Raw genomic sequence first — 18,620 nt, 5'->3', positions numbered from 1 at the left:
ATCATTGTGGTTTGGGTTAAACAATACAATGTCAAGTAATGAGTAATTGTAGGTATGTACTGGTAATGTTTGTAGCACTGTGGGATAATTACATTCACTCGAAGCTTGTCGTCAAAGCATTGGAGTGTATTGATTAGGGTGTGAATTTGTTTTTGATAAATAAAACAAATGACCACACTGTCTTCACAACAAATTTTCAAAGTTCCCTGAATACAGAGTTAACATAACTGTCACTGAGGTTAATTGACACCAAAATGAAAAGACAAAAGGTTGTGCAATAAGGAGAGATACCCGTGTAATTGTGCAATACCCGGCCATGATGTTTTTTCACTCCCTCTGATATTGTGGGTCAAGTCAAGTCAAGTCAAGTTTATTTGTCACATACACATACGAGATGTGCAGTGAATGAAAGGGCAATGCTCGCGGACTTTTTTCAAAAGACAAACAACAAAACAACCAAACAATTATAAACACAATCTAACACACATATTCTTTTACATAATGGTTCTGTAGAGTTAGTCCTGGTGAGAAAGGCGAATTGCCTCTGGGAAAAAGCCTGTTGTCCTGCTGGTTTGAGGTAAGCAGTAAGAGCACTCCGTTCAGCTGATCCCTTCATGATGGTGCAGACAAAAGTCCGCGAGCATTGCCACTTTCATTTCACTGCACATGAATGTGTATGTGACAAATAAACTGACTTGTTGACTTGTCCAGGAACCCAGTACGTTGTTGTGTCCAATGTTGTAGATGGGTCTCACACACAACCGTGGCTCTGGTGGGTAGTGACTGGTGGATTAGCCCCCTGGCTGAGACCCTGTAGGATGAATGTGATCGATCTGGGGTGGTCCACCATCAACAACTGAGCGTCTTTAGTCTGTAGATTGCCATCAACATGAGCGAGTGGCTCGAGGCCGAGGGATCTGGCTGGTGGCCATTCCCTGAGGTATGTCAGGACCACACTGATATCCCAAATATGGGTATACCTGGGCTTAGGGGGCTTGATATTATAAATGCCCTTTATCAGTTTTACCACCAGTGGATGGGATCCCATTGCCTGTTGTCCTGCTGGTTTGAGGTAAGCAGTAAGAGCACTCCGTGCTGTGTTGATGGCACTGTAGCTGATCCCTTCATGATGGTGCATTCTTTTGCACAAAAGTCCGCGAGCATTGCCACTTTCATTTCACTGCACATCTCGTATGTGTATGTGACAAATAAACTTGACTTGACTTGACTTGGTGTAGATAGGCCAGGAACTCCAGTACGTTGGTGACTGTGGCTGTTGCATATGTTGTCCCTGTTTTCTGGCAGTACTTTTCCCATTTTTTGATGCTGGTTAAGTACTGCCTCTTGGTGGATGTTCGCAGGGATGCCGACATGGTGGTGATGGTTCGTTCGGACAATCCCAGTTCCAGGTAAGGTCTGTTCAAAACCTGCAACCCAGGAGTTTAATTTTCTCATGGCATGGGTGGCTTATGCCTGATACTGGGTGAGTTAATAATCCTGGATCACTGGGAAAGACCATTGATGATTCTACCACCATGTCATGTAGAACTGGGAACCATGGCTGTGTAGGCCAGTCGGGCACCATCAAAATTCCAGAAGCAGAGTCCATCTGTATTTTGCGAAGTACCCGACTGATGAGGCAGAAGCATAGAAGAAGAAATTTCCCCAATCCAGCGTGAAGGCATCTACCGCTGCTGCCTCTGGGTCTGGTTCCCAAGCGACATACATAGGTAACTGGTGATTTAGTCTTGATGCAAATAAATCGATATCTGGCGTTCCATATTGCTCAATAACTTTAGCAAATACTTTAGGGTTTAACATCCATTCGATGTTATCATTGAATTTGCGTGACCTGGTGTCTGCCACTGTGTTTAGCTTACCTGGTAGATAGGTAGCTGATAGCCAAATATGTCTTTCGACACACCATTGCCAAATCATGTTGACCAATTTGTCGCATGATAATGATTTTATGCCGCCCATATGGTTAATATAAGCCACCACCGTAGTATTATCAATTTGTAACCGAACATGCAAGTGCTGCATATTAGATACATATGCTTTTAAACCATAAAAGGCGCCCAACATCTCTAGATAGTTAATGCCCAGTGTAAATAGTAATGATGACTCTAGGTTAGTCCATCTACCACCTGTGCTGGATATGGAGTTAGTTGCTCCCCAGCCTTGAGCACTGACATCTGTTTGAAGAACTAAAGTAGGGTTAGTGATGATAATAGGGCTGAAACTATGCCAAACATTTTTTGCCCACCACTGTAGCTCTGATATTGCTTCAGTGGGTAATTCCATGACACGATCATAGTGACCTCTATGTCGTTTTAGTGCCTGTACCTTTGCTCTTTGTAAATTTTGATAGTGCAAAGGTCCGAATTGTGTAGCCGGAAATGCTGCTACCATTTTACCAATCACTCTTGCTACTTGTCGAATTGTTGGTCGTTGACCATTAAATTGTTGAATGATTGTGCTAATGCAACCATTTTTGCCTTCGGCAAGGTAACAGTCATATGGACTGAGTTAATTGTGAAACCCAGGTAGTCCATGATAGTGGATGGCTTCAACTTAGATTTATCTGGATGTAGGATGAACCCCAGAGTTTCGAGGAGCTGTTTTGTAGCTGATACTGCTGCCACAGTCAATTCCATTGTTTTCCCTACTATCAGAATATCATCCAGATATGCCATGACAATATGTTTTTGTTTTCTTAGTATTGCCATGGCTGGTTTCAATATTTTGGTGAATAATCTTGGGGCTGAAGTTAGCCCATTGGGCAATGCTTTGTACTGCCACAGCTGCCCCAACCAGATAAATTTTAGGTATCTGCAATGATCCTAGTGTATGGGTATTGGATAGTAAGCATCTTTAAGATCAATGCTTGCCATGAAGTATCCTTTGGAAATCAGTTGTCTGGCAGTAACAAATGTCTCCATTTTGAAATGTATATACTTAACAAACTTATTTAGTGATGTTAAGTCAATGATGATGCGACATCCACCATCTTTTTTGGTTTTAGTGAATATATTTGATACAAATTCCAAATGTTCATGTTTGGTCTTTTCGATGACCCCCTTTGTGATAAGACTCACCAGTTCAGCTTGTCCTTCACGCTTCTCTTTGACGGAGGGAGAAAATACCCTTTGGGGCCAATGTTGAACTGGCGGCGTTTTTTCTGTCATGAACTGTATTTTATATCCACTAATGCTGTTGAGTATATACTTGTCACTCGTGACCGTACCCCATGCTTCTTTAAACAAGTGTAATCTCCCCCCTGTTAGTAAAGCACCCTTATTCTCTATATGCTGGCAGGAACCAGACCCACCTACCTCCATGGTTATTGGCGTCTCTTCTGTTTCCTCATTTGCTTGAAGACTTTGTTTGTCTGACGTGCTGGCGATGTTGGGGGGTGGCGCATTTTCCATGGGGTCCGTTCCGGGCCCTGATCTAAAAAAGATCTTTGGGGATAAAATGCGGTCCCCGAGCTTTCACCAGTCCCATATTGAGGACGTCGACTGGTGGATGCCGTGGGGTGCTGCCGCTTGGGTATTGTAGGTTTTGGTTTGCTCGTCCCGGGGCCTGCCCTCATGAGGCTGAAAGTTTTCGCTGCTTCCTCCATGTCCCTCAGTTTTTTGTTGAGGTCTGTCCCAAATAATAGAGCGTCCGTCTCTGCAGCTGGGGCTCTGCACAACCCAGCAAATTTGGGATTGAGGGCAGGTCTTATGATTTCGCGCCGGAGATTATTGATCTCAAACTGCATGTTGCACATCAATGCCAGCACATCCTGCTGGCAGGTATCCATCTCCGTGCTTTCCACGGAACGAGCAAAGGCTGTGATGGCCGACGTCAGGAGCCTTAGGATCCGCTGTAGCTTTAGTTCATGGTTACGGATGTGTGACCCCACGTGCCCCCAGATTTGGCTGTTCACACTCTTCACTCTGAGGGCCTCACAGTTCTCTGGTGCTGTGTAGAGTTCTAGTGCCTCAGAAAGCACCTTTTCCTGTAAGGGCTTATTTGAAAGATGATTGATGCTGGCCGCCATTTTTGGTTCCAGCGGTCTTCCAGCACGTGGGGTTGCTACATAGCGGTCCACCACACCCAGCAGCTCTTCCTGCTCCTGCACCCCTTGCATACTCCCGAACTCGTCCGCCTGCCCCTGTTCCAGACCAGCCCAGCCCTGGTCACCAACGCTAGCCTCCAGTAATGAGGGAGCAGAGGGCAGTGCACAAGACACTGTGCATGAGGTGCCTGACCTTCCTCCGCGAGAACGCTCTTTCTGCGTATCCCGCTGGAGCATCTGCTCCAAGAGCTGTGGTATGCAGCTCAGGCGGCTGTCTCTCCTCCGTTTGGGTGGAGACATGTCCCCCTCCGACGAATCGGAAATGACCGGCCGGTTTGATTTTCTGGTGGATTTTCTCCCTGTCCGCCGTTCAGGCATTAGCGGGACTGGGCTTGGCTCGGTCTCGGGGATAGCGCAGCGCTCTATAAGAGATCCTGCCGCCGGTTGCTGCCCCCCTGGGATTGAACGCTCCTCTGGTGGAGTTTGAGCAGGGGCAGTTCTCTTCGAGAGTCTTTTCCTGAGTGTACTCATTCCGAAATACAACACAAACTCGACTCTCCTTCTCCGTTAGATTTTCCACTCTCAGTATACTTACCTAACGGTCCGTTTTTAAAGTGCAGCTGGAGAGCCTGACTCCAGCTGCCGCCGCTGTTGCACTGCTGGCATAATGCCGCGCCTGCGCACTGAGCGGGTTCTTCACGTAGTCACTCACGTGACTCCGAAGTAAAATCTGGAATGAATATCTAAACACTAAATGTTGGGGGAAAAAACATATGTTTAAGCAGAGTCCATAAACTTTAGAAGGAGATCATACAGCCCTCAATAAGCCCGGAAAACTGTCCAATTAAATTTCCAGATTGTTCCTGATGATCGCCATATCCATTCAACAAAGAATATTAAAACAAAATACTTATCCATTACTGATTTTCTAGTAACTGAAAAGTTCCCCCCCGAAAGTCCACTTGAAAATGTGTCGTCTAGGCCAGGTGAGGCGGTCGATCTCAACCTCAGCCGTGCCAGTCAGCGAGTTCGATTTGCCTCCGGTGGCCAAAGCTTTGGCACTCTGGTCCAGCCGTTCCCATAGCTGACTTCCGCGGCCGACTTTATTGGTCGGTATCCCATCCCCACATCGCCATGACGTCTGTTGGTCTGGCAAAACGGATACTCCAGAAAGGCCCTGGATCCAAATGTGCCAGAAAATCGGTGGTGGACCTGTAGTATGCGACATTCCAACTACTGTGAGTGGTTAACAATTGTTTTTAAGTTGCCTTCAAAAGCATTAATTTACTGAAGTGGGAGAGAATACAAGCATCCTGCAATTAGGTCTCTGATGCCAGGAAACATCAGCGAAGTTCAGGTGAATTGCTTGTGGAGGTGTCCAGGCATGTTACCAAGAGGCTAGATTTCACCAGGGGGTGATATTTATCTTGTGCTTGATTTGGGCATGAACAACTAGTGATCCATTTTTGAGTAGAGTAAACTCTCATTATAACTGACCATAAACTCTCATTATTAACTCACCATAGTGGGGGGGGGGGAGAATGGTGTCAATTTTTGCAGATTGCTATAAGTTTCTTAGGTATTATCATCATCATCATATGTAGTTGAAACAAAGAACTGTAGATGCTGATTAATACACACAAAGGAGACACAGTTCTGGAGTAACTCAGCATGTCATGGAAAACATGGGTAGGTGATGTCGGGACCCTTCTTCAATCTGCTGAGTTACTCCAGCATTTTGTGTTATTTCAGCTTAAAACTAGGTGCCGATGCCGCTGGTCTGCACCAGCGAGCCCTTCTTCACCAGTTGACGAGGCTGTTGCTGTGGCTCACAGTATAGCCCCTGGGGACAACTCTTTCTTCAGGCTGCCGCTGCCAACAACAAACGCACTCGGTCACCGTGGACGCGCTCCCTCCCCTCCCATCCACTGCTGCTTCTTCCTGTTCACTTGTGGCTTCCCAGCTTGACTGCGGCCTCCTCCTCCATGCTTTGCTCTGTCGACTCAATCTCTCCGACACTCCAGTGCCGCCTCCTACTTCTTGGCCTCTCCTGTCGCTTCCTACTCTTCCTCCCCAAAAGTCACACACATTTTCCAAAGTGGAGTATGTCGGTAACTTCGGGGGAGAAGAAGGAGGAGATAATGGGGCGGGGGAGATGTAGAGGCCGTGGAAGAGCGACGGGAGGAGGAGGAGACGGCAATAGAGGAGGCAGTGCTGGAATGATCAGTGGATCCGCTGGGGTGGGGGGACGGGTGGGGGAAAGCCCCAAGGAGACCGAGCGTATCCTGTTAATGGCAGCTGACGGCTGATCCATGGGGTCACAACAACAGCCGCTTCAACCAGACCGTGCAGAGGATGAAGAAGGGCTTGCTGGTGCACCTTACGAGCCAGGGGTGGCGTCGTAAGACGGTGCTGTAAGATGGTTATGACACGTTGCGAGCTGGAGGTGGCATCGACAGGTCTGTTATAACCAAAATCCATTATAAAAGGGTCTGCTAAATCAAGGGTTTACTGTAATTTTGTTTTTGTCTGAAAGCTAATTCAATAGCTAAGAATGTTTAATCCAAGAAATGGTGCTGTTTGTGAGCCCATATTGTAATATAAAAATGTATGACTTATGAACCTTAAAGATGTTAATCTAAATTTCCTGGAGAATGCATTATTAAATATTTTTTTTAATTTATTATACAGTATTTTGTTTTCCACTTCAAATTATACAGCTGACTGTGATAACCGTATTAATTTATCAAATGAATAAAACAAAATATGATGTTAGCATACACCTTTTTGATATTGTTTTGTCAGTTCACTAATATTTTTGTTGCAGGCAGCCTGCAAGGAACGCCAAGTAGTGTAAAATCATCAGGCAGTTCAGCCCAATCGCCACAAGAGTTTCAAAGTTTCACTGAGCCGGATGTAATAAATGATGGATACAATCATTCCCAGCAGTCCTCGACCAGAGAAACACTTAAGGGAGAGACAATTGACCAAGAAAGGACTTTAATTAATGCTAGTCCTACTGTCGGCCTCCCACCTCCATCAACTGGACCTCCACAAACAATAAATATTGAAAACTCAAAGCACTCTGAGGATGGTTCCGATTACGGAACTCCTGATGCTCCTGTTGGGACTACAAGTGGAGTGCCAGGATATAAAAGGGTTCAAGCTTCAGTTATGGAGGAAGAGACAATAAAAGAAAAAAAACGAAAGGGAACTAAAAGATATAAGCATGGACCTGGCAGACCAAAGGGAAGTAAAAACAAAGACAGTATTTCTCAACCTTCCCTCTCTGCTGCATCACCATCATCTTCTGTGACATCTGCTGCAGGAAGCGGGACAAGTGCAAATTTGCAGAAATCACCATCGTTGCTCCGGAACGGAAGCTTACAAAGCCTGAGTGTCAACTCATCTCCTGTTGGTTCAGGTGGGTGTATGGATAAGTTGGTGTGCTAACAATTTTCTCAGTGATCACATGGTCTGTAAAAACAGACCTATTTGCCATATCTATTTTGTATAAATTTGTACGTCTCAGATTTTAAATAGGCTACTGATTTAACTGCTGTTTCAAACTTTTAACTTTGTGGAAATATTGGTCTAACATCACGAATGAAAGGTTGGTTCTAGTTTTAACCTAGGACTCTCTTACTCCTTGATTGGTACATGTTAGGTTGCTCTGGAAGATAAGATCGCATGGAATTCAGGGTGAGCTCCGTATTTCCCGACAATGAAGACGCACCTGCGTCGAAGACGCACACCCCATTTTGAGTTGCTAAATTTTGAATAAAAGGCTGGCGGGACAGGATCAAGGGTTTGGTTTAGTCAGTAGAAAGGAAGATGTGAAACACCTTCAAGGAGGCATTGAGGACCGGGGAGCCTCTATCTTTCCCTTTCCCACAATGCGCTGTGCGGTTCAGGTCTGAGGGACGGGGACTTCCTGGCTCAGGGAGATCACATAACGGGAAGAGAGAGAGAGAGCCCGGGACGGAGCAGCCAGTCTTCCGTCCAGTAGCTATCCGCCAATCACCACCTCCACCAGTTGTGCCTGTGCCAAAGGGCACCGTGGCTGGCAGGCCGGCCGGCCGGCAGAAGGCACTGAGGTGGCGGCCGGTTCCGCTGTCCGGTTCCAGCGGCCGCTCGCAGCCATCCGAGCTACCGAGTGAGTTGCTGGCATGATCCCCGACCCCCTCCTTCTCAACGCTCCTGCCCTCCCCGCAACTTTACCCCTGGCGGCCCAGCCAAGTTTGCTACTTTGCCGTGCTGTGAAGGTAAATTTTCGGGCCTTATTTTTGGGTAAGTCAAACCAGGGCTGGACCTTCACAGTGAATGGTAGAGCAGAGAGACCTAGGCATGCACGTATCTTGAAAGTGGTGTCATGGTTAGATAGGGCAGTGAAGAAAGATTTTGACATGCTATCCTTATTCAATCAAGAAATGAAACATAGAAGTGGATACAGTATTTTACTATTGTGCAAGATGGTGGCGAGGCCTCAGTATGATTTTGTGATTAATTTTGGTCACCCTGCTATAGGAATGATGCCATTAGCTGGAAAGAGCACAGAGAAGATTTATGTTGCCCAGACTTGGGGGCCTGCGCTATCGAGAGAGATTGGAAAGGGTGGGACTTTATTTCTTGTAGTGCAGGAACTGAGGGGTGGTCTTTTCAAAGGGTATAAAATCATGAGGGATATAGATGTCGGGTGAATGCCAGGGTAGGGAAATCAAATATGAGAATGCGTAAGTTTAAGGTGAGAGGGGAAAGATTTATTAGGACCCTGGGGACAACTTTCTGTCAAACAGGGCAGAAAGTGTATGGAAAAAGCTGCCAGAGAAGTAGTTAAGACAGATACAATAACAGCATTTGAAAGCCATTAGAACAGAGACATGGATAGAAAAGGTTTATGTGGATATGGGCATGCCGCCTTCACCAACCTATCTATATCTTGCGGAGAGCGATGGACGTAAACCCACAAGGTGTCATCAACTTTCCTTAGTCCTCGATCCCATTCTGCTCTTCACCCTAATGTTGATCACCCATTGCCATTGAATCAGTACCGATAGCACATAGCAATCTCCACGATGATTGGATACAATTGTGGTCCTGCCACTCAGTTTATCTTGTGGATGCGAACGCAGCATGCTGAAGGAATTTGAGATAATAGTATTTGTGCTTCTTTATAGTATGGATTGTACTAAACTAGTCAAGTGTTCAAACTTTAGTATGTTTTTCAGATATTTAAAAAAAAAAAAAACATTTTGTTGATTGGATCTTGAAGATTCAATGCCTCGGTTAACGATTACAAAGTTTTGTTCTTCCTGTTCCTTTTAACAATGTAGAAGTCAGTTTTGTAGTGAAGCTACAGGGTAATTACCTTAGGTACACAAAAAAAGCTGGAGAAACTCAGCGGGTGCAGCAGCATCTATGGAGCGAAGGAAATAGGCAACGTTTCGGGCCGAAACCCTTCTTCAGACTGATCGGGGGCGGGGACAAGAAAGGAAAAAGGAGGAGGAGCCCGAAGGCTGGGGGATGGGAGGAGACAGCAGGGGGACTGAGGAAGGGGAGGAGACAGCAAGGACTAACAAAATTGGGAGAATTCGATGTTCATGCCCCCAGGATGCAGACTCCCCAAACGGAATATGAGGGTATGAGGGTAATTACCTTAGTTTGGCATTGGAATGACATACATGCAGTATCAATGAATCAGTGAGCTTTTGGAAAAACACGGGTAACTTCTTATGCATTTGCTGATATTAACAGTTTTAATGGATACCCAGCTGAAAAAAGCTAGTTCAACAAATGTGAAATGGTCATGGTTACAATACTAACAAAATGCTGCTCTATTTGTTCTTGGGTGGAATATCTTTAATTTGTTTCTAGAGTTAATGTCTTTAATTTGTTTCTAGATTTCTTACAACTTTGAAAGCTAGGCTAAGTTGATAATTGAAACAGGCATCCTCTAAAAGACATTTCTGCTACCTACCCATTAAATAGAGACTAACTGATGCTGTATTTAACTAATGTTGAAAATTATTGTTGAACTTAACTAAAGTGCTTGCATGTCATCAATGTACAGTTTTACAAGCATTATGCATGTCAGCAACATGAGATGTCACCACATAAGCATTGCGAGAAAAAATGGACTGTGTTCTAGTGACAAATTGTAATTTTGTTAGATGGTTAATAATTTATTTTGTTGTTCTGGTTCTTTTGTTCTTGGGTCCTCCAAAATATTCCAACTGGAATTTAATAATAATAATAATAATACATTTTATTTATGGGCGCCTTTCAAGAGTCTCAAGGACACCTTACAAAAATTTAGCAGGTAGAGGAAAAACATGTAAGGGGAATGAAATAAATAGTAGAGACATGACTAGTACACAAAGTAAAGACGGAATACAATTCAAAACACAATATGAGGCAGTTAATGCACGGATGAAAAGGGAGGGGGACGTGGGGCTAAGGATAGGCAGAGGTGAAGAGATGGGTCTTGAGGCGGGACTGGAAGATGGTGAGGGACACGGAATTGCGGATCAGTTGGGGGAGGGAGTTCCAGAGCCTGGGAGCTGCCCTGGAGAAGGCTCTGTCCCCAAAACTGCGGAGGTTGGACTTGTGGATGGAGAGGAGACCGGCAGATGTGGATCTGAGGGACCGTGAGGGTTGGTAGGGGGAGAGGAGGTCAGTGAGATATGGGGGGGCCAGATGATGGAGGGCTTTGTAGGTGAGGATCAGGATTTTGTAGGTGATCCGGTGGGAGATGGGAAGCCAGTGAAGTTGTTTGACGACTGGAGTGATGCGATGCCAGGATTTGGTGTGGGTGATGAGTCGGGCGGCTGTGTTCTGGACCAGTTGGAGTCGGTTGATGTAGGTGGAGCTGATGCCAAGGAGAAGTGAGTTGCAATAATCCAGTCGGGAGGAGATGAAGGCATGGATGAGTCTTTCAGCAGCGGGAGGTGTGAGAGAGGGTCTGAGTTTGGCGATGTTGCGGAGATGAAAGAAGGAGGTTTTAATGACATGGCGGATGTGAGGCTCAAGGGGGAGGGTGGAATCAAAGATCACGCCAAGGTTGCGGGCTTTGGGAGATGGGGAGACAGTGGTGCCGTCGATGGTGAGAGTGGGGTTATTGATTTTGCTGAGTGTGGCTTTGGAGCCTATGAGGAGGAATTCTGTCTTATCGCTGTTGAGTTTGAGGAAGTTATGTTGCATCCAGGTTTTTATAGCTGACAAACAGGAGTTGATATGGGAGAGGGGGGGGTTGTGAGGGGATTTGGTGCCGAGGTAGATCTGGGTGTCATCGGCGTAACAGTGGAAGTCCAGGTTGAAGTGGCGGAGTATCTGACCAAGGGGGAGGATGTAGATGATGAAGAGGAGGGGGCCAAGAACGGAGCCGTGGGGAACGCCTTGGAGCTTTAAATTTAAACTGGAGGTGGTGAAGGGAGGGATTAAGCCAGAAAGGGTATAAAGAACACACTATAGAATTTTACATAAAACATCCCCACACAGCAGAGACAACGAAATGCATTTAGCATCTCCCTTGAAGAGCGACATAGCAAACGATTTGAATTAAAAAAAATAACAATAAGTGTCCGGGGGGGGGGGGGGGGCACCAAGGTCAAAATAACCTTAACGGAGAAGAGACCTGTAGCGCTAGCTTTTACATATTCGATTGAGCGCCCTCCGCATTTGCCTTTGGACTGGAGGGGAGTGTGCACTTTAATTTGTAACCTGTGCTTTAAGAAAATGGACCATTTATAGTGCCTTGAGTCTACGTGCTTGAAAAAGCTGAAGCTAATTAGATATACAGTGCCTCAGGAAGAAGAGACGTTGGGACAAAAACCCCCACACAGCACTTTCCCACTGTGTGGGATTAATGCACTCTGTACTTCCCCCATTTGCCTTTGTGAGTTGCATTTGTAACCTAGAAAATGGAACATTTACACATGTACGTTAAAAGTGCACATTGTCAGTGCCCTCCATAATAAAGACCCATCATTTTTATTTGCCCCTGTATTTTGATTTGTCAAAAAAACCATATTAAAGTGCAATTAGATAATAAAGCATTTTTTTTTGATTTCACCATATGTTCAGTGTTTATACCCCCCCCCCCCCCCCCCCCCCCCCCCCCCCCCCCCCCCAGGGCACCATAGTGTTTGGGGACGAAGCCATGTCATGTAAATGAAAGTAGTCATGTTTAGTATTTTGCCGCAGATCCTTTGCATGCAATGACTGCTTGAAGTCTGCGATTCATGGACATCGCCAGTTGTTGGGTGTCTTCTCTGGTGATGCTCTGCCAGGCCTCTATTGCAGCCATCTTCAGTGGATGCTTGTTTTGGGGGCTAGTCCCCTTCAGTTTTCTCTTCAGCATATATAAGGCATGCTCAATTGGGTTCGGATCGGGTGATTGACTTGGCCACTCAAGAATTGACCATGTTTTTAGTTTTGTAGAACTCCTTTGTTGCTTTAGCAGTATGTTTGTGATCAATGTCTTGCTCTGGAATGAACCGCCGGCCAATGAGTTTTGAGGCATTTGTTTGAACTTGGGCAGATAGGTTGTGTCTATGCACTTCAGAATTCATTATGCCACTACCATCAGCAGTTGTATCATCAATGAAGATAAGTGAACCAGTACCTACAGCAGCCATACATGCCCAGGCCATAACACCCCCACCACCGTATTTCACAGATTAGGTGGTATGGTTTGGATCTTGGGCAGTTCCTTCGCACCTTCATATTTTGCTCTTGTCATCACTCTGATATAAGTTAATCTTCGTCTCATCTGTCCACAAGACCTTTTTCCAGAACTGTGGTTGCTCTTTTAAGTACTTCTTGGCGAACTGTAACCTGGCCATCCGATTTTTTTGTAGGGCATCTTTGCAGTGTAGCTTCTATATTTCTTTTCATGAAGTCTTCTGCGGACAGTGGTCATTGACAAATCCACGCCTGACTCCTGAAGAGTGTTTCTGATCTGTCAGACAAGTGTTTGGGGATTTTTCTTTCTTATATCTGTGATTAGTGAGCTCACCAGTGCTCTCTTTCTTCTTAATGATGTTCCAAACAGTTGATTTTTAATAAGTCTAAGGTTTGGCTGATGTCTCTAACAGTTTTATTCTTGTTTCTCAGCCTCATAATTTCTTATTTGACGTTCATTGGTGCAACTTTGGTCCTAATGTTGATAAACAGCAAAAACAGTTTCCAAAGGTGATGAAAAGACTGAAGGAAAGACTAGGTGCTGAGAGCTCTCTTATACCTGCAATAAGGAGGCATTTAAACGCACCAGAGCAATTACAAACACCTGTGATGCCATGTGTCCCAAACATTATGGTGCCCTGAAATGGGTTGACTATGTATAAACACAGCTGTAGTTTCCACGTGGTGAAACCAAAATGTATAAAAATGGTATTTATTAAAATCTGACAATGTGCACTTTAAGCACATGTGATATTTTTTATTACAAATCTCAAATTGTGTAGTAGAGAGGCAAATAAATAAATGATGAGTCTGTCCCAAACATTATGGAGGACACTGTGATAATTCATTAATCATCCATTTTCTGGCAGTAACATGGTCACAGCAGACTAGTCGTATTAGTGTGGTGTAGAAACTTAAGAAAGAATTGTTCCTTTTCTCAATTTAATGAAACCTGAGAGAAATGGAATAAAGAACAAGGAGGCCAGTCTCTTAATTTTCTTTGATAAGTTATCATGAATCAGTAATTTGAGGGTGTATTTTCTTTATTTTCAAGGAACAAATCCAACTGTTTCAGATTGAGTTGCCAGCAAAATATAGACACTTTAAATGATCTCTTCAATAATTTATTAAAAGCAATTTGAGTTTTTATTTTCCTTTATTATTCATTGCAGCTTCTGACAGTAACATAGAAATTTAGGTGCAGGAGTTCTATGTTTCTATGTTACTGTCAGAAGCTGCAATGAATCACTTAAAGTGTAAACCTCATGGAAAAGAAATGATTAAGTCTGATTAAAATCCTCGTAAAATATTGTCTGTAGTAACATTGATCACAAATTCTTCCCTTTCTCATCTTAGTTTTTTCCCCCATCTTTAATTCCAGCCACTCCCAGTCTCTTTCCCGAGTCAACACTGCACAATCCTAGTTCCATGCATCCCTAAATAATGTAGGACTTGATTATTTGTAATAGTCTTCATATGGTTGGCATTATTCCTTCAATATTTCTGCACGCTCCTCTTTGAAAACCCAAAATGCAATGCAATTGCTGAATTATTTTTTTCCAGCAATTGCACCATTGAATCGTAGATTTTGAACCAATCAGATTTCCTTTTTGGGCAATAGTCCTTTTTCATTAAATATGGGCATATATTCATAAACTTTTTGACTCTTTTCTGAAACATAGTGCTTCTGGTTTGGATTTTTTTAATCAGATTATGAAAAATATAAGCAAGGTACACCATTGGTCAGTTTATGCCTGCTCCATCATTCAATAATGTCATAGCTGATTTTTGTTTATCCATGTGCCACTTTCCTGCTCCAACTTGGCATCCTTTGTTTTCTGCTATTTTCCAAAAAAACTGAATAAATGCCTTGAATATACTCGGCAATGGATTCTTCGCACCGATGGCGGACAAAAAAATTCCACTACCCTGTGGTTTTACATGTAATCCTGCATCCTCTTGTAAACCATATCCTTTTTGTTGCATTTTGGGACGTCAAACAAGGGCAGGCCATACGCAGTAAATGGTAGGCCTTTGGGTAGTGTTGCAGAGCAGAGGGATCCCGGAGTACAAGTGCATGGTTCCTTTAAGGTCGAGTCGCAGGTAGATAGGTGAAAAACGCTTTTGCCACTTTGGTCTTCATCAGTCAGAGTAATGAGTATAGAAGTTGGGAGGTCGTGTTGCAGTTGTATAAGACGTTGGTGAGACCGCATTTAGAATATTGTGTTCAGTTCTGGGCACCATGTTATGGGAAAGACATTGTCAAGCTTGAAAGGGTTCAGAAAAGATTTACAAGGATGTTGTTAGGACTAGAGGGTGTGAGTTATAGTGAGAGGTTGTGTAGGCTGGGTCTCTATTCCATGGTGTGCAGGAGGATGAGGGGAGACTTATAGAGGTATACAAAATCTTGAGAGGAATAGATCGGGTAGATGCACAGAGTCTTTTGCCTAGATTAGGGGAATGGAGGGCCAGATGACATAGGTTCAAGGTGAAGGGGATAATATTTTAAAAGGAATCAGAGGGGTAACTTCTTCACACAAAGAGTGGTGGGTGTATGGAACAAGCTGCCAGAGGAGGTAGTTGAGGCTGGGACTACCGCATCGTTTAAGAAACAGTGGACAGGTACATGGAAAGGACAGGTTTGGAGGGATATGGACGCAGGCAATGTGGGACGAGGGTAGCTGGGACATTGTTGGCCGGTGTGGGCGAATTGGGCTGCAGGGCCTGTTTTCACACGGTGTTACTCTATGACTGCATGTTTCCGACATATCAATTTGTATCACCTTGCCAATACAAATGTTATGTTTTGGGTGCTTTTTTCTCTTGCTTTAGATTTTCTTGTTTATGGGTGTTTCCGTAAATACAGCACTCAGTGTTGAAACTGAATGTCCCCAAATGTCCAGGTTATTTTCCTGTTTTTGTGTAATATTCCCATTGTTTCATATCCTGTATTTTAGGTAGTATAGATCATGGTGTATAGCCAAAATAATGAGATGAAGCAAAAATATATATATGTTTTTTACAAAGAAAAATATCAGATATATCCCTGTGTTTTCTTGCTTTTTTTGTGACATTTTTCAAGCAGGACTTCATCAAATCCTTACGCTAATTTATACCAGAAAGATTACATTAATTTTGCAATTAAATAACTATATAAGCCGGACTATGCTTATGATTTTTTACCATTTTTCACCCGATAAGATGGTTTTCTGATGCCCCATGTTTTTGCAGCAGAACTTGAGCAGCAGTGTCAATTTGGTCACATGTTAAATGTGTCAATTAAAAGCAGTAACCATTTTTATATTTATTGTTTCTTTTTTTACTATTTATATTTTGTGTTTAAATTTTCCATTGAAATAATAATGAATAGAACTTAAAATCATGAAATAAAAATCTGCTCACCTATTTTAACGATACCTCATTCTGTTGTCCCATCCCATTGAGTAATGTCGTGAATGCTATTTACAACGCTGTAATGGGTTTTCTTTTGCCCTCATCGTGATTTTAATAACATTTCAAACCGCGATTATAATGACCCTGGCGTGAACTACGGCCCCCATGGTGGGTTAGGTGCTGATATTTTGTAAGCGAGCTTCAAAATCAGTAAGTGTCCCATATGTCTTATATGGCTTATAAATTTTTTTCCCCTCGTTTTCAAATTTTGAAAGTATTAAATTTTAGTCATATTGTGGTCGACTTTGATCACAAATTAGCTCAAAAGGATCATAGGTAGACTCATTTTGTTATCCTGTGGTATTTTATTATGATTTAATAACTTTCAAATTTGGCCACCCATGGCACATGTTGGTTCCCTTATTTACGGAAACACCCTTATACATTTTGAAGGGATGATACCTGCGTTAAAAATGTAACAGAATGTCTTTTAACAAAACAGATATCGCTATCTTGGAGGAAAAGGCAGGAGAAATTATTATAGGAAATAAAGAAAGCTGAGCTTTTTAAGAATGTAAGCAAATATTTTGCACAATGAAAGTTCAGTTATCTACAGCTGCTGATTAATATTGGCTTCAGTACTCGCTTACTGCTGTCTCTTTGTTGGCCCAAAGTGTATCAAGAAATAGTGAATCTAATAACAGTGATGTGAGGTAATGTTAATTATAGGAAAATACTGGAGAATTAAAGAGGAATAAAAGCTGGGAAATCACTTGAATCTGATAACTTTAATTCTGAGGATCATATAGAGAAAACTGCAGATTTGTAGATAATGTTCACTCCCAATATTTCTGAGTTCTGATTTGAACCTGGTCTGACTAGGGAAAATGAAATGTCTCACAGAGCAACAAACTTAGAATACTTTTAAACCGTCTATTTAAAAACCAGACCAAACACCACAAACAAAATAATGTCCACATACTTTGACCAAATAACAAGACGCAGACATTTTGTTTTAAGTCTGAATATCTGATTGATGCTACAAGGATTATATTAGCATAATGATGAATTTAAAAGGCATTTTAGGCAATGTATACGTGTGGAACTTTATGCTGAGAATTGCACAAACTTCTTTCTTCTCAGGATTTTACACAAGTAACGATGTTCCAGTTTCACTGCAGAATACAGTGTCAGGATCTGGCTCCAGCACCCCACTTTCCAGTTCAGTTTTGGCTCCCCCAAATACAGCGCATTCACAGCAGATGAGCACATCGCCTTCAGTCACAATTTCCGTTGCAACTGTGGTTTCTACAACCCAGGTAAGAGATTGTTTTGCATTTGTTCAAATTGAAAGAACCTGGATGAAATTTTTTTTTTAAACCTTTAGATTACGGAAATATCAAATAAAAATAGATTATGCTGGAAATGCTCAGTATGTCAGACAGCATTAGAGGGAAGATTCAGATCGAGACTTCATTAAAAAAAAACTGTATGTCCTCCCTTGTTAGAAATTGCTTCCTCTTTTCTATCCTAAAGACATTTGTATGATTATTAAAATATTTGTTGAATTTCATTAGATAGTTTGTCTAAGTATAATCTTTTCATAGTCAGTTGAGACTAATGTTGCCATGCTATTTGTCTGCATGGTTATCACACTGTAGCCATGGACTGGTACCAAATCATTCACTTCAGCAAATGGTAACGATCAGGACATGATCAGTTGATGATTTTCCAGCTCCCCCCCCCCCCCCCCCCCCCCCCCCCCCCCCCACCGATTGTGAGTTGTGTCATTGCCACTCATCTGTAATGAAGCAATGTAGGTTCGGTATTTATTTGTTCTGGGTAATCGCAGACTTCAGGAGGACACAAAGGACAAGTTACAATTACATTATAATACAGATTGTGAGGTCTGCACTCATGAGAAACAATAGTGTTGATTCATGTGACTGACATTTCTGGGAATGTTTAGAACCATGATGGATAAATTATGTCATCCTCTGTAGAAGATTTATGTATGATATTGCGAGTGTTTGGGATTGATGCAATTGTTGTCAGATGTAGAACTTGTAATGTGTATCTTGTAGTTTAACCTATTCAAATAATGATTCCCACTCTTTCCAATGATACAAATTATTGAGGATGTAGATACTGCTCTTAAAAATAGACTTGCCGACTTGGCGCGTAAAATTTATCGCTGTTCTTAGTAAAAGAAGATTTGCTACTCTCAGGGCAATATACAGAATAGAAAGGTGACAGAAGTAAATCTTTATGAAATCTTTGCATGGTTTGCCTGGTCCTAGTTTAAATAAAAAACAAAACGTACGAGCTGTTCCAAGGATACTTCAAAACTGATATCTGTTCAAGGGTTAGTAATTAATCGATAATAGGAGCAGAAAATCTGGAAATATTCTGCAAGTTGGGAAACATCTTGGGAAGAAGAATGATTTCATTTTCATAGATGCTGAGTACATTTAACAGC

The 18,620-nt window shown here is 42.9% G+C and overlaps 1 protein-coding gene across 13 annotated transcripts in view; it reads left to right on the top strand.

Annotated features, from left to right (window-relative positions):
- The window catches only part of mllt10 (MLLT10 histone lysine methyltransferase DOT1L cofactor), a 227,184-nt gene that overhangs the window by 116,365 nt on the left and 92,199 nt on the right, over nucleotides 1-18,620 (top strand). For all 13 annotated transcript variants that reach the window (XM_055652561.1, XM_055652641.1, XM_055652615.1 and 10 more), the window contains 2 exons: nucleotides 6,894-7,490; nucleotides 17,285-17,460. In XM_055652561.1, coding sequence (XP_055508536.1) covers nucleotides 6,894-7,490; nucleotides 17,285-17,460 — 773 coding nt within the window. The remainder of the gene's footprint in view (nucleotides 1-6,893; nucleotides 7,491-17,284; nucleotides 17,461-18,620) is intronic.

Source organism: Leucoraja erinacea, chromosome 2, assembly GCF_028641065.1.
Source record: "Leucoraja erinacea ecotype New England chromosome 2, Leri_hhj_1, whole genome shotgun sequence".
In the NCBI taxonomy this organism is placed as follows: domain Eukaryota; kingdom Metazoa; phylum Chordata; class Chondrichthyes; order Rajiformes; family Rajidae; genus Leucoraja; species Leucoraja erinaceus.
Note: the sequence above shows the minus strand (reverse complement) of the source record. Positions and strands in the feature narration are given on the sequence as shown.